General features: G+C 43.0%; 1 protein-coding gene across 1 annotated transcript in view; it reads right to left on the reverse strand.

The window, feature by feature from the left end:
• Nucleotides 1–17,500, reverse strand: part of LOC143290939 (potassium voltage-gated channel subfamily KQT member 1-like) — a 257,795-nt gene that overhangs the window by 38,967 nt on the left and 201,328 nt on the right. The window contains exon 5 of the mRNA XM_076600513.1: nt 13,902–14,078. Within this exon, the coding sequence (XP_076456628.1) occupies nt 13,902–14,078 (177 nt within the window). The remainder of the gene's footprint in view (nt 1–13,901; nt 14,079–17,500) is intronic.

Genomic DNA, 17,500 nt, shown 5'->3' on the forward strand with positions numbered 1-17,500 from the left:
GTGAGAGTTGCGATCCTTTTTTTTTTTCTTTTTTTCTTCAAGTAATTTTTTTTTTTTTTTTTTTTTTTTTTTTTTTAGAAGATGAGAAATGCTTTGGTTTCTTCTCCTCCTCCTCTTCTCCCTCGTCCTTTTTCTTCTTCTTCATCTTCATCATCTTCTTCATCATCAACTCTCTATCTCTGCCCCTCTTTAGTTAATCATGTTCACAAATATCTTGTGACGGTTGCGATCTTTTGATGATGATGATGATGATAATGATGATGATATATATGTTTTAACCCCAAAGCGTAATTTCCCCAAATACAAGAGGATGCTTAAAAGATTTCACAATTTAAATCAACAGTAAATTATTACATTATTATTTTTTTAACATTTTAAAAAAAATATGTTCTTTCTTTCCTTTCTTTGTTGTTGTTATTGTTGTTGTTGTTGTTTTGCAGCCCTTAACAAATCTCTGACGTCTTTGTGTAGCTCTTTTATTGCTGTTGCTGCTGCTGTTGTTGTTGCTGCTGCTGTTGTTGTTGCTGCTGTTATTGCTGTTGCTGCTGCTGTTGTTGTTGCTGCTGTTATTGCTGTTGCTGCTGCTGTTGTTGTTGCTGCTGTTATTGCTGTTGCTGCTGCTGTTGTTGTTGCTGCTGTTATTGCTGTTGCTGCTGCTGTTGTTGTTGCTGCTGCTGTTGTTGTTGCTGCTGCTGTTGTTGTTGCTGCTGTTATTGCTGTCGATGCGGTTGTGGTTGTTGCTGTTCTTGTTCTCGTTGTTGTTGTTGTTGTTGTTATTGTTGTTGCTGTTGCTGTTTCTCTCCGCAATAAAGACAAAAAATATATTACATTATGAAACGGAAACGAGAGGCAGCTAGACCGGCAGACAGGCAGACAGACAGACAGACAGACAGACGGGCAGACAGATGGAGGGAAGGAGGGGGGGGGGGGTAACAGCCCATCAAATGAAGCGCACACACACACAGGGAGGACAGAGTGGAATCCCCTCAACCTCCTCCCCTCCAGTCTTCCCGCCTTCCTCAAAATGATTAACTTCCGGTTCCGGACCTTCCGCTGCTCTCTTTCCATTTCCGGTCCGCTCAAAAAAAAAAAAAAAAAAAAAAAAAAAAAGAGAGAAAAATCTGATTGTCTCTCCTCTCCAACTTTATAGACCTCTCGTCTGCCTGACTGTCTGTGTGAGCGTGGCCATTTTCCACAGTTTTTCTTCATGTTCTCTTTGTGTCTGTATATCTCTCTGTATCGCTTTCTCTCTCTCTCTCTCTCTCTCTCTCTCTCTCTCTCTCTGTGTGTGTGTGTGTGTGTGTGTGTGTGTGTGTGTCTGTCTGTCTGTCTGTGCGACTGACACTTGACAGCCGTCACACAGACACAGCTGTCCACAAAAAAAGAGTTTAGGGGGGGACAAAGCCAGTCTATGTCATGACCGGTGTTGTGTTTCTGGAGAGGAGATTCTGCACCGCCTGTCCATTCTTTCTTTCATTTAACGGGTTTTTAAAACAAATTTAGTAGTGATATTGGGTGTGCAATGCACACATTAAGTCCCCTAGCATAATTCCCCCTTTTTTTCCCCCTTTTTTTTACTATCTGCACCAAAACGTTTGCAAAATAAATAAAACTTCCATGCTTAGCAAAAGAAGTTCCTGTTTGAACAAAAAATGATAATAATGACTGCTCTTGTTGTTGGGTCAGAATGTGCCAAGTTCAGAGAATACAAAAAATATAAATATAACAGTAAATGCAGTTTGCATATAATTAGGCTTCATTTTTTATTTTTTTTGTGCCCATCCCAGAGGTGCAATATTGTTTTAAACAAGATGACTGGAAAGAACTGATTTTTTGTGTGTGAGTGTGTGTGTGTGTGTGTGTGTGTGTGTGTGTGTGTGTGTGTGTGTGTGTGTGTGTGTGTGTGTGTTTCGCTGTCTCTCTGTTTCTGTTTCTGTCTGCATGTCTCGGTCTGTCTGTCTGCGTCTCTCTCTATCTCTCCGTGTATCTCTCTCTGTTTATCTTTATGTCTCTTCCTCTCTGTATGTATGTCAGACTTCTTTTATCTGTCAGTCAGTCAGTCAGTCAGTCATTCTCTGTGTGTGTGTGTGTGTGTGTGTGTGTGTGTGTGTGTGTGTGTGTGTGTGTGTGTGTGTGTCTGTCTCTCTGTCGTGTCTTTGAGTCTCTCTCTCTTGTTGTCTGCACGTAAAGAACAGTCTTTGAGGCATTTCTTTGTTCGTGGTTAATTAATGTTGTTGTTTTTCGACAAGACACATGAAATTGTGAACCCCATGTCACTATGGCGTTTCTGCTGATGACATTAAACAATTTCAGTTTCAGTTTCGGTTTCAGTTTTAGTCTCTGTGTGTGTTTACGTGTGTGTACGTGTGTGTGTGTGTGTGTGTGTGTGTGTGTGTGTGTGTGTGTGTGTGTATGTGTGTGTGTGTGTGTGTGTGTGTGTGTGTGTGTGTGTGTGTGTGTGTGTGTAACTTTTCTGTCTCTCCTTCTCCGTCTGAGTGTATGTCTGTGTGTGCCTATCTGACGGTCTGCCTGCCTGCCTGTCTGTCCCTTATCCTGTCCGTCTGTCTGTCTGTCTCTTTCTCTCTCTCACTCTATCCCTCTTGCATGAAAGTAATTACGGCACAGGTTTTTATCAGTGCAGAACGATGGTTAACAAAACTGAAATGGACTTGATAATGATTATGGTATACTTAAAAAAAAAAAAAAAAAATCCCGAAAAACATTACCACAACCCCCCCCCCACACACACACCCGCCCTGACTCCCCCCTGACCCCCCCCCCCCAAAAAAAAAGAGAAACAAAACCCCCCCAAAAAAAAACTAGCACCGAGGAATAAGCCCACCCCCCCCCCCCCCCCCCCCTCACAAAAAAAAAACCAAAACAAAAAAACTAGCACCGACGAATAAGTTAGAAAATGAGAAATGTGCATCTCTCTCCCTCTCTCTCTCTCTCTCTCTTTCATACACACACATTGGATGATGCATAGTATACTGTTACACTTTCAGTTTCAGTTCCTCAAGGAGGTGTCACTGCGTTCGAACAAACCCATAATGATACGCTTCACCACAACTGCTCCAAAGATATATCCAAACAGCAGTAATACCTACCCATCGCGCACAGTCAGACCTTGAGTACATGCACATACGGTTTTTTTTTTACCTACCAGAATGGATTTCTTCTGCAAGATTGTTGCCAGAGGAGGAGGAGAAGGAATTTTGTTTAATGTCCCGTCACACATAATTATCGGTGTGTGGAGGAGGGGGGTAGAGGAGGTGCAAGGTAATGTGTGTGTGTGTGTGTGTGTGTGTGTGTGTGTGTTGGAGCTCATGTACGTTTATATGTATTTGACTGTGCTTTCATATCTGTGAAACTGCATGTTTGGTGCATTTCTGTTATGCATGTGTGGGTGTATGTGTGAATGTGTGTCTTCATGTTTTACATTTATTCGCTTATTTATCACCATTGTTGTCTTATTTATTTATTTATTTTTTTATTATTATCATTTTATTGGTATTACTATTATTATTACTACTACCTTTTTCTATATTATAATTATTATTTATTTATTTATTTATGTAAGCTTATCTATTATTTATTCCCCCGTTTTTTTGTTTTTGTTTTATGTTTTGTTTTGTTTTTGTTTTTTTCTCAAGGCCTGACTAAGCGCGTTGGGTTACGCTGCTGGTCAGGCATCTGCTTGGCAGATGTGGTGTAGCGTATATGGTTTTGTCCGAACGCAGTGACGCCTCCTTGAAGACATTTTGTTAAAGTATTTATGAATATTATTAGATATGAATGAATGGAGGGTTGGGGGAAAGTGGGCAAATGAGGGTGAAATGTGGGTGAAATAAAAAAAAAATCTAAATACAATTACAAGAAATTACTTAAAGGACTTCGTAATAGAGAAGTCGTTAAACTGACAAGCGAAACAACTGATAATGAATGCAAAAAGTCAAAAACATCAACGTTCTCAATCACTTGTGAAGACACACTTTCGTGTACATAAGGCTTCATCAAGCTACAGTCAAAAATTATATGCTCAATTGTCAGGTTACTAAAGCATATGCACTTGACATTAGAACAATACTTGGTCCGTAATGAATTTGATAATAGTCTGAGAGCTAAACTCAGAGGACAAAACTGATGCTGTCATGTGTTTTTTTGTTTGTTTGTTGTTTTTTGACTCACCTGTGTAAACAAAGTGAGTCTATGTTTTAACCCGGTGTTCGGTTGTCTCTGTGTGTGTGTGTGTGTGTGTGTGTGTGTGTGTCTGTGTCTGTGTGTCCGTGGTAAACTTTATCATTGACATTTTCTCTGCAAGTACGTTGTCAGTTGACACCAAATTAGGCTTAAAAATAGAAAAAGTTCAGGTCTTTCCAGTCATCGTGTTTAAAACAATATGGCACCTCTTGGATGGGCACAAAAAAATAAAAAATGAAGCCTAATTATATGCAAACTACATTTACTGTTATATTTATATTTTTTTGTATTCACTAAACTGGGCACTTTGATCTGATATTCTGACCCAACAACAAGAGCAGTCATTATTATCATTTTTTTTGTTCAAACAGGAACTTCTTTTGCTCAGCATGGAAGTTTTATTTATTTTGCAAACGTTTTGGTGCAGATAGTAAAAAAGGGAAATTACTCTGTAATTAATGCTAGGGGACTTAATTTATCACAAGTGAGTCTTGAAGGCCTTGCCTCTCTTGGTTTTCAGTGCACCAAGTGCGTGCTGCACACGGGACCTCGGTTTATCATCTCATCCGGATGACTAGACGCTCAGTTTGATTGATTTTCCCTGTCAAACTTTGAGGAGAAAGGGCAAGATCGGGAACCGAACTTAGACCCACACGTCATAACCATTCTGCCACCTTTTGTTCTCGCTAATACAGATAATAGTATAATCAAGAGCTGATGTCTTCGGGCTTTTTATTTATTTTTATTTATTTATTTATTTATTTATTTATTTATTTATTTTTTTGCTGCCCCATCATCTGCACCGTTTCAGTGGCATTACTCCCACGCCGCTCATTTAGATTCCCCCACACACAGCCACACCCGGGTTCGTCCGTCGCAGTTCCAGCGTCGGCAGTCCACAGGGAACCATCGATGTTAGGTCGCCAGGAGGCTACACACTTATTTATTTTATTATATTAAGGTGACGAAGCCGTAGTTTTCGTTGGGTGTGCAGTGGAAGAGTGTCAGTGTAAGTTTAAAAAAATCTCTCATTAACCCTTTCACCGCCAGTCAGTTTAGAGAGCAAAATTCCCTTGTGCTATAAACACAGAAAATATGATGTCTAAGAATAGCTTGCAGGGGATTCCCCCTGTGATGTGTAGAAAATACAGCCTATACAACCACCGAACGTGAAGAGCAGGAGGTTCATGGATAACAGACCCATGATCTGGTCACCCTTCAGCGACATGGCTACCTAGCTGCTGCATAAATGACAGTGAAAGGGTTAATGCTCGTGTCAGCAACTGGTTTGTCACACTTCTGACCCGTCTTCTTCATAGAAAACGAAGGAATTTGGGCTTAGATTTGTTATATATATATATATATGTGTGTGTGTGTTGTGTGTGTGTGTGTGTGTGTGTGTGTGTGTGTGTGCATCCGTTATAGTTTCACTTCTCACGTTCTCACCCATAGCATCTGCATAATCATACCCTTGCCTCCCCCACCCCCCACCCCAATCAACCGCTGGTGTCCATAAATAGACGCACACCACTCGCATCTTTGATGTTTCAAGCCCCCACCTACCCACCCGCCCCCCCCCCCCCCCCCCCCCCCCCCACACACACACACACTCCCATTTCCTCCATTACCCATCCCACATATGTCTTGCCAGAGTGAAAAAGAAGGGGGGGGGGGGGAAGAAGAACATCACGTCAGTTGGAAACCGGATTACCAACCCCAAATGAAAAAGCTAATGAAAGCCAATACAGGTTTCTACGGACAACTTTTAACCCCTGGAGAAAAAGAATTACGTGTGTACAGTTCTACCATCAGTTGTCACGACAGGAAAACTGCGACAGAGATTGGTACGGTAGGTGGTCCCCTTTCTGTTCCATTTCCCTTTCTTTCTATCTTTCTTCTTTCCTTTTTGTCTTTTTTTTCTTACTTTTTAACCCCCCCCCCCCCCCCCCCCCCCCCAAATACAGTGACAAACCATAAAAGCGCCGACAGGCACGCACTGCCCCCATCCTCACCCCCATCCCCCACCCCTCCTTTTTCCCTGCCTGCCTGCCACCTACCCTCCTTTCCCCCCTCCCACCAACCACCACCCCTTCACACACACACACACACACACACACACACACACACACACACACACACACACACACACACACACACACACACACACACACACACACACACACACACACACACACACACACACACACACACACAGACACTCACAATAACACACACACACACACACACACACACACACACACACACACACACACACGCACACCTCCATCCTCTTCTCCCGTTTGTCTGAGTCAGAGACAGAAGTGCCAGACAGCATTCCTGAAGATGAGACTTTCTTTTTTTTTTTCTTCTTCTTCTTCTTCTGCTTCTTCTTCTTCTTCCGCTGTCACCACCACCGTCTTCCCCTCTTCCTTACCCTCCCAACCCCTCCGCCCTAAACCCCTCCCCCCACCCCCTCCCACCCCCACGAGACCCTCCCCCCTCCCCCTGCACCCCCTCCCCCCCACCACCCCCTGGCCTCACACACTTTTTTTTGGGGGGAGGGGTCTCCCTAGTCATTGAGTACAAGTCGATAAGATAAGACAAGACAGGCAGACGAGTAATCCTGCAAAAAGGGCAAAGTCTTATGTACCTCCGAATACGAATTTTTCTTCGTTCTTTTTTTAGACTGTGTAGTAGTATTGTCGGAACACACGTGAGAGGACTGAACCATACAATAAACTGAAAAAAGTGTATGCATATAAAGAGTGCATTCGCGAAATTTACATTTGGTATCTCTAAAAGTGCTTGCCATTGTATTCTAAATGGGAAAACAATCGGCACTGACGTTTGTGAAAAAAAAAAAAAAAAATTACTGTCAACGAAGATAAGTCCATATTTTGTGTTGTTGTCCTGCCTTAGATGTAAAATGTGTCCAGCAAACTTTTGCAACCATTCTGACCCCCCCCCCCCCCCCCCCCCGCCCCACTTTCATCCCCACCCTAAATAAAAGTGAAAGGAAGGTAGAGCATTCCAACAAACTGCACCAAGGAAGTGACCACAGGGACAGTCAGCTGGCACTACAACCCCCCCACCCTCATCCTCACTCCCAACCGTTTCCCCCCACCCCCACCCCCAACTCCTCTCCTCCGCAACCCCCTACGTCATGACACACTGTTCACACGCTTCCATCACTCATCCACATCAGCGCTGTCCAAAAAACCCCATCAGACGAAATACAATGGGACGTCACCACTGATGGTTGATCCCTTGCTCTCTGCAGTCAGCCTCAATGGTGGGGATTTAGCGGTGGGATTTAGTCACCGAGCAATCTGCACCTGCATTGTCACAGCCACCACACCCACCCACCCACCTACACACACCCACACACACCCACACATGACTTACAGCGTTTATTATTGACTGGTTCGCTGGACTTAACTGTACCAACACTCTCTCACACACACAAATGGCCTCTCTCCTGGGAAAGCCTCCAATCACAGGTTTGTTTGTGCGATGTTGGGGAATATTACCGTTTTGTGATTTCCTCCCCATTTTACTGACTGGTTCTGAACTGAAGAAAATGAGAGTTAGGGTGGTGGTGGTGCGTGTATTGTGGGAGGATTTGTGTTTCTGTTTGTTCAGAGAACGCAAGAACGCAAGAACGCAAGAATTTTAATGTAAGGTCACCGACCTGTATACATTTTGGGTGCACGTGTTGCACACACAGCTTAACTAAAATAAAATAGGAAGAACGAAAACAATCCACATAATACACAGTGAGCTCACTGAGAACAAGTAAACTAAATGAAAAGCACAAGGCTGATATGTCTGTTTAGGGCTGAAAGTACTCTTCTCTCAGTCTTAATGCATAAAAAACAAACATTGCAACATCTCTGGTCACATTACAACTTTCGTTTTGCAGCAGAAATGATAATGACAGATTTCTAATATGTTGCATATGCTTGAGCAAATATTTCCTTCTAATATCATCATATAATGGACAAGCTGTTAGTACATGTAGTTCGTTCTCTATTCTACCACCACATGGGCAGTTTTTCAAAACATCACAATAACGCTGATTTATTTTTAGTTCATTTATACCAAAACGGAACTTAATGAAGGCTGATCTAAATTTACTGATGGTAAGATCAGATAAGTATTTTTCAGGTTGTAATAAGGATTTGAATGACCTATATGTTTCATAACGATTACTTCCGTTGAGTTTGCTTGCCCAATCCTGTTTAAAGCCATCTATCATGCGTTGTTTGAATATTTTAAGAAAAACATTTACATCCCCAACCCCGCCATTTATCCAAACTTCTGAAAACCCATAAATGTCTAAGCAATGTTTCAGTCCATCTGCCCAGTTTCTTGAAGACATATCAGCATTGTATGTCATCTTATTTACGTTCATTAGGTACGCCTGTTTCGGGATTCTCGATAGAGACATTTGATTTAGCTTAAACCAGTATCGCAAAGTACTGATGCAACTATCAATGTATAATGGATATCGACCAAGATCACCATAGATCATTACATTTGGGGTTTTGGGACTGACACTCAAAAATCTTTTACAAGCAAACAAATGGACAGACTCAACTGCTTTGAAGCGCATTATTCCCCACATTTCAGATGCGTATAATAGCATAGGTTTTATCTGCGCATCAAAGAGTTTAAAAAACACGGTTCTGTCCATATTGCCAAGACTCCACATTGTTCTCATAATTTCAACCACCCTCCCTTTTGCCCTGCCAGCGAACTCTTCAAGTGCAGAAATGAAAGATAACTTGGTAGACAGCATAAAACCCAGATATTTATAATTGTTTACAACTTCAATTTCGTCTCCATCGAAATACCATTTTTCTGCTTTAGACAGATGGCCACCCTTTCTGCAAACCATTATTTTTGTTTTATTCAAATTTACTGTCAGTCCAAGAGATTTAGATGCTTTGTTAAGATTATCTAATTGATTTTGTAAACCTGCTGGTGACGATGACAGCAAGACAATATCATCTGCAAACAATAACAGAAATATTTCTTGTAAGCCTGGCAAAAACTGAAAACCGTGTTTTCCATTCTTGGTCACCTCGTCAGCGACTTCTGAAATCAAAAGCGAGAAAAGCAAGGGAGACAACAAACATCCTTGCTTTACTCCTGCAGGACAATCAAAAAATTCTGAAACATAAGGCCCCCATCGGACACAAGACTGAACTGTACTGTACATCGCTTTTAATATTCGGATCATTTTGGTTGATGTTCTTATCTTGTTAAGCACTGCCCATAGACTATTTCGATCAACTGAGTCGAAAGCCTTCTGATAATCTATGAAAGCAATATAAAGCTTATTCTTCCTTGCTCCATTTAAACATTTTTGGATAATGCTACAGAGAGTAAATATGTGATCGATCGTAGAGTAACTTTTTCTGAAACCAGCTTGCTCTTCCGAGATTTTACCTTCACATTCGGCCCACTCGTACAACCTCCTGTTTAGTATTGATGTGAAAACTTTACTAATTACGCTTAATAAGGAAATACCTCTATAATTTTCAGGATTGTTCGCATCGCCTTTTTTCAAAAGTGGAATAATGACTGAACGAGTCCAATCTGATGGAAAATAGCCTACATTAAAAAGATGATTGAATAAGTTTGTCAAAAAAGGTGCTATTATATTTTCAGATGCTTTCTGTTTGTTCAGAGAGAGAGAGAGAGAGAGAGAATGAGAGACAGACAGACACGAACATATATAGAGAGAGACAGAGACACAGAAGAGAGAGACAGAGAGAGAGGGGCAAACAGAGAGAGAGAGAGAGATAGAGAACAGAGAGCAATTGTATCTTGTGTTACATGTACTTGAAGTCACCCAGTGTGGGGCCAAGGCTTCAATCTGAATAAGCACATGTATTCGAACATAATATTTTGCAGCACTAGAACATAAAGAAATGGTTGTGCAGTTATTTTGATTCTGGTGAAACCCAGGTGTTGTGAAGTGTGCAGGGATAAACGCAGAAATGCTAAACAAATTCAGTGCAGTTCATTTCACGAAATCTTAAGATGAGGGGGATATGGAAAGAGTGGGGAGTGGGGGGAGGGGGAGGAGGGGGGGGGGGTCAGAATCGTTACTGAGTAAATAGGTTACAGTTATCTATAATGCATACACATAGAAACAAAGAAATAGATGAAATGTAACGGCATAAAATAAGACAAATCGATAAATAGAAGAGCAAATAACGAATAAAGTAATTTGAATATAAAAAAAAGAAGAATTAGATAACTATATAAATGACTTACTAACGAAATCAATGAATAATAACGCCCATCCACATTCAGTTATTGCTTTAACTCTTTCCATACGAACGGCGAAAGAGACGACGTTAACAGCGTTTCACCCCAATTACCATCATCAAAATATTGCAAGCGGAAGGCTCTTATACTGAAGACGTGAATGTTGGCAAAGAATACCACAATTCTGACGACGGAAGCTAAAGGTTGGATCATTCATACACCCACTGGACATCCGAGGGGTCTGTGTAGAGGAGAAGAGAGGACTGGCCGTACTGAGTGAGTTTTTAAAAAAAAAAGAGAGAAAATTCTACAGTCGAACTGGAGGGCAAAACAACAATGACAGGTCAATTTTGAAGGAAGAGGAACCGGAGGACAAACAACATGCAGCTTGTGTGTGTGTGTGTGTGTGTGTGTGTGTGTGTGTGTGTGTGTGTGTGTGTGTGTGCGTATGTGTGTGTGTGTGTGTGTGTGTGTGTGTGCGTGTGTGTCTGTGCGTACGCGTGTGTCTGTATGTGCGTGCGTGCGGTTGTGTGTGTATGTGTGTGTGTGTGTGTGTGTGTGTGTGTGTGTGTGTGTGTGTGTGTGTGCGTATGTGTGTGTGTGTGTGTGTGTGTGTGCGTGTGTGTCTGTGCGTACGCGTGTGTCTGTATGTGCGTGCGTGCGGTTGTGTGTGTGTGTGTGTGTGTGTGTGCGCGCGCGTGTATGCGCGGGCGTCCAATGTCGAAGAACTGGAGTTTGAAAAGAAAAGAGTTATCTACATTTGGGCGTGGTGTTACCCCATGGTTCTCTTTGACTTGGGAAGGCAAGAAGGTTGCTTTCAAAGACCAAAGACCGTACGGTGTTTCATCTCATTTACCCGTTTACACGGGTTCACGAACACAGCTTACCTCGTACTCAACAACCCTCCCACCTCCCCATCCCCTCCCATACCCCATTCCCCAACACCCATCCCGTATATCCCCCTTACTCACACCCAAAACACCGCCTCACAAACAAGGTCTTTGAAGTGCTTTGGAGGTACAGGTTCTTTGTCATTGCTTTGGAGACGAAAGAGGTTTTCACTGGTTACAAGGCGCGCTCGCACACACACACACACACACACACACACACACACACACACACACATACACACGCGAACACATGTACACACGCACGCACACACACACACACACACACACACACACACACGAACATACGCATACACACATACAAACGCACACAGAGACACACACATACACACACACACACGCACACAAAGACACACGCACGCACACACACACACACCCACGATCGCACACACACACACACACACACACACACACACACACACACATCCCCCCTCCCTGCATCTCCCGCCACCCCACCCCCAAACAGACACATATCAAAAATACTGTACTCCATCCTACCGAATCCGAACCACCTCTCAAAGCAGCGATACCATCTTTATCCTCTCAAAGTGTCAACGCGTCCAGTTTTACTTCCTGTTTCAAGACATCAAAGCAGGCAGACTGATCTCTATACGCTACACCACCTCTGCTTAAAACACACACACACACACACACACACACACACACACACACACACACACACACACACACACACACACACACACACATACACACACACACACACACACACACACACACACACACACACACACACACACACACACACACACACACACACAGGAAGAAAGAGCGAATGCCTGACCCATTTCTTCGTTTTCGTCTCGTTCCGCTTGACTTACGTATACACCAAAAGCGCTGGTAAGGGCTTTGAGAGCCTTCCACAGGCATGTGTGTGACATACCCCCCCCCCCCCCCCCCCCCACCCCCCACCCCCACCCCCAAAATGAGATAGAATAAAGAAAGGATACAAACAAATGAATGAAGACATTAAGATGATAAAAAAAAAAAAAAATGAACGGTTCATGGAGTACAAGAAAGAGATGCTCACGCACTTTGTTTTTTGTTGGTCTTGATTTTCTTGTTCTTTTTTTTGTTGTTGTTTTTTTTGTTCTTGTTCTTGTTTTTTTTTTTTTGTTGTGTTTTTTTTGCTCTTGTTCTTGTTCTCCTCCTCGTCCTTCTTCTTCTGCTTCTTTCGTTCTTTCTTTCTTCTTGTTCTGCTTCTTTCTTTCTTTCTTCTTCTTCTTCTTCTCCTTCTTCTTCCTCTGCTGCTGCTGCTGCTTCTTTCTTTCTTTCTTTCTTCTTCTTCTGCTTCTTTCTTTCTGTCTTTCTTCTTCTTCTGCTGCTGCTGCTGCTTCTTCTTCTTTCTTTCTGTTTCTTTCTTTCTTTCTGTCTGTCTGTCTGCCTTTCTTTCTTTCTTTCTTTGTTTCTTTCTTTCTTCTTCTTCTTCTCCCTGAACTCTGTAACTCTGTGCAGAAGAACTGTTCACCAGATTCATCAAGGTCTCATCTGCTGTGTGTCAAGGGCCAGAGTCTCTGCAAAATGGTTTTGCGTGTCCCATTCTAGCATTGCTGTCCGTTCGTCCATCATCCATCCTGCCCTGCTGCTGCTGCTTCTTCTTCTTTCTTTCTTTCTGTTTCTTTCTTTCTTTCTTCTTCTTCTTCTGCTGCTGCTGCTTCTTCTTTCTTTCTTTCTGTTTCTTTCTTTCTTCTTCTTCTTCTTCCGCTTCTTTCTTTCTTTCTTCTTCTTCTTCTTTCTTTCTTTCTTCTTCTTCTGCTGCTGCTTCTTCTTCTTTCTTTCTTTCTTCTTCTTCTTCTGCTGCTGGTTCTTCTTTCTTTCTTTCTGTTTCTTTCTTCTTCTTCTTCTTCTGCTTCTTTCTTTCTTTCTTCTTCTTCTTTCTTCTTCTTCTGCTGCTGCTTCTTCTTTCTTTCTTTCGGTTTCTTTCTTTCTTCTTCTTCTTCTGCTTCTTGCTTTCTTTTTCTTTTTTTCTTTCTTTCTTTCTTCTTCTCCTTCTTCTTCTTCTGCTGCTGCTGCTTCTTCTTTCTTTCTTTCTTTCTTTTTCTGCTTCTTTCTTTCTTTCTTTCTTTCTTCTTCTTCTTCTTCTCCTCCTTCTCCTCCCCCTCCTCCTTCTTCTTCTTCTCCTCCTTCTCCTCCCCCTCCTCCTTCTTCTTCCTCCCCTCCCTGAACTCTGTAACTCTGTGGGGCGCCGCCGTGCAGAAGAACCGTTCACCAGATTCGTCAAGGTCTCATCTGCTGGGTGTCAAGGGCCAGAGTTTTGCGTGTCCCATTCTAGCATTGCTGTCCGTTCGTCCATCATCCACCCCCCCCCCACCCGCCCCCCCCAATACCCCCCTCCCCCCCCCCCCACCCCACCCCCCTCTGTTTTCTTCTTTGTCTTCCTCACATAATACAAAACTTCTCAAAACTTGTTCCACAAACAAAAGTATAAATGAAAATAATGATTAAAAAAAAAGAAAAAGAAAAAAAAGAAAAGATCCTAATCCCTGGACTTACCACCCCCCACCAAATGGCATCGGCGAAGTTGCTGAACTTGGGAGGAGAGCCCTCTTTCTCCCCCTCCCTGGGAGTGTTTGGGGGAGGAGGGCGGGGGGCGTCCTTTTCCGCCAGGTAGACGAAGTAGGAGGAAAAGATGAGGCCCAGGGTGCCGATGTACAGTGTGGTCACCAGCTCCTGTGGACACACAGAGAGAGATTCAAGATTCAAGATTCGAGACTCAAAAAACTTTATTACTCAAGGATAAAGATTTTTAGGGCATTGCCTAGTCTTCCAATCTGTCCTTGTGACATCAAAAACAGTAACGATAAGACACAACAATAATAACAATGGTAAACACTACTACTACCACTACCACTACTACTACCACTACCACTACTACTAATATTACTACTACTACTACTACTAATGATAATTATAATACTAATCAACGGACCATCATCATCATAAAAATATCATGAAGGGAACACTGTCACACACTCACACCCACCCACACACACACACATGCACACACTCATCCCCAAACACACACACCCTTATGCATACACATAATTGCACATATACCCACATGCATGCATATGTCTACATGTATATACAGACAAAGAGAGAGAGAGAGAGAGAGAGAGAGAGAGAGAGAGAGAGTCACAGGCAAAGTCCAAAATAGCTTACTGTCAGACCTCTGGCCCATAACATGAGTGATGACAATGTTCTGTGTGCAAGGGAATGTTTACCTTTTTTTGCAGCTTGCATCCGCGCATTCACTTGCTTTGTTAACAAAACTAGACAGCTCGATTAACTAAAACAGATTTTTTTTAGTATCAGGCATAGGTAAGCAGAATTTCAACATTCATGGATTTCGAGAATATTTTCGCGGAATAAGATTCACGTTTTGGACATATAAGTTAAAAGTAAAGTTCTGATTCCAGTATGTTCTTAACAAAAAGGGCATCATTGGTTTCTGTCCTGGCTGGGTTTGTATTGTGGACACAGAGAGAGAGGGGAAGAGAGAGGGAGAGAGAGAGAAGAAGAAGAAGAAAGAGGGAGGAAGAGAGAGAGAAAGAGAGAGGGAAAGAGAGAGGGAGAGAGAAAGAGGAAGAGAGATTGAGAGGGAGAGAGAGAGAGAAAGAGAGAGAGAGAGGAAGAGTGGGAGAGAGAGGGGGGAGAGAGAGGGAGGAAGAGAGAGAGGAAGAGAGAGGGGGAGAGAGAGAGGAAGAGAAAGGGAGAGAGAGAGAGAACTCAGAACTCAACTCAGAACTCAAAACTCAGAAAGTTTAATGCACATGTCCGTTTCTCCATCTATCCATCTTTCTTCCTCCACCCCATCCCCCCACCTCCCCACATTACCGAACAGCACAAAGTTCACCGACCATTGACACTGATGATCCACACGGCCTGTGGGTAAAGTCACCACAACAGGGGTGGGTTGGGTAACGGTTAAGGGGCAGGGATGTGGTGGTGAGTTTTCAGTTTCAGTAGCTCAAGGAGGTGTCACTGCGTTCGGACAAATCCATATACGCTACACCACATCTGCCAAGCAGATGCCTGACCAGCAGCGTAACCCAACGCGCTTAGTCAGGCCTTGAGAGAAAAAAAAGAAGAAAGGTGAATAAATAATAGATAAGCTTACATTTTTTACTCCTACTCCCCCATCTCCCTTCTGTCCAATAGACCTTGAGTAGTGGTCTGGGTGCAGGTCTTTCTTCAAACGAGACCAGACGATAAACTGAGATCCCGTATACAATACAACTCCATCCTGAACCTCTTCTGAGTCAACACACCCCCCCAACCCCACCCCCACCCCTTCGGGTGTTCCTGAACAGATTATTGACGTTGTGGTTGTGAACGTCCATTTCCTGTCGTATACTTCACGGGGCCACTATGCCAATCATTTCTCATATCTTGGAAACTATTGTATTGTATTGTATTGTATTGTATTATATCGTATTGTACTGTATTATTTTGCATCGTATTATATTGTATCGCGATACAAATTGTATTGTAATACGTTTTGTCACAACAGAGCTCCCTGTGCTCTATTCGCGCTCCTCTGCACTGGGAAGTGCGCAATACCATGATGCAACAATACCTCGCCCCCCCCCCCCTTCACCCCCCCTCCCTCCCCCCACTCTCCCTTTTTCATTTCTGTCTGCAAGTGCATTTTGTTTTGGGGTTTTTTTTCTGTCAAAAGTGAACGTTTCAACAGAATTTTAACAGGGACAATCTTTTTTTTTCTCTCTCTCTCTCTTGCCGTGGGTCCTTTTACCTAAGTGCATGCTGTATACGGGATCTCAGTTTATCGTCTGGTCTCGTTGGAAGAAAGACCTGCACCCAGACCACTACTCAAGGTCTATTGGACAGAAGGGAGATTGGGGAGTAGGAGTAAAAAAAAAAATCCCGGGGTTCGAACCTATCGCTTCCTAGTAAGGCGCGTTATCACTGGGCCACAACTCCATCCTGAACCTCTTCTGAGTCAACATACACCCCCCCCCCCCCACGCACACCCCAACCCCACCCCTTCGGGTGTTCCTGAACAGATTATTGACCCGTCTGTCTGTGAGACAAGACCGGTAAGACCTAGTAGCATGCAAGACCACCACCACCACCACCCCTCCCCCGCCACCCCTACCCCCACTCCCAACCACTGGTCCTCTTCCTCCTCCTCTTCCTTCCTCTTTACCCCCCACCCCCACACCCCTCCCCTCCTCTTCTTACGTTCCGTCTGAAGCATTCATTTACATATCCATCTCTCTCTCTCTCTCTTTCTGCCCCCCTGTCTCTCTGTGGGTCTGTCTGTCTTCTCTCTTTCTCACTCTTTTTTTCCTCTCTCTCTCTCTCTCTCTTTAATCTTTAAATCAATACACTTCATCCTGTTCCCCTTCGCCAAAAGCACGGGTCTGGTTTGAGCTCAGACGTAAGAACTGCATGAAGAGTTTGTTTGGTGCCTCCGTATAAAATTAGCATGTGTCATCTTTTCATATATGTCTCTCTCTGTGTGTCTCTGTTTGTCTCTGTTTGTCTGTCTGTCTGGCTGCCTCTCTCTCTCTCTCTCTCTCTCTCTCTCTCTCTCTCTCTCTCTCTCTATATATATATATATATATATATATATATATATATACGTGTGTGTGTGTGTGTGTGTGTGTGATACTATATAATTTATAATGAATAAATGGGTGTCCTTTTAATGTTTCAAAACAAAAACAAAATCTTTCTTCTTTTTTTTTTTCGTGCCCCTTTTGGATGTCTACTGAATAACAACTTGATGAGCAGGATGCCAGAGCAAAGCAGTTTTTTTTCTCCACGTGTCCCATATAGCACAGATACTCTCCACGATATTTAGATTCTAGACCCAGACAGTCGAGTCAGCAGCAGTTGCCTCCTATGCTGTTCTGGACACAGATAGTCGAGACAGTAGTTGCCTCCTCTGCTGTTCTGATGGTCATTTGTTCTGACGATCATACAGCACGGATACTCTCCACTGTAATTAAATCCTAGACCCAGACAGTCGAGACAGCAGCAACTGCCTCCTCTGCTGTTCTGATGGTCATAGTCTACAGCGCAGATCACTCTCCACTATAATCAAATTCTACACACAGATAGTC

The sequence above is a fragment of the Babylonia areolata genome, chromosome 16 (genome assembly GCF_041734735.1).
Source record: "Babylonia areolata isolate BAREFJ2019XMU chromosome 16, ASM4173473v1, whole genome shotgun sequence".
NCBI classification, from domain to species: domain Eukaryota; kingdom Metazoa; phylum Mollusca; class Gastropoda; order Neogastropoda; family Buccinidae; genus Babylonia; species Babylonia areolata.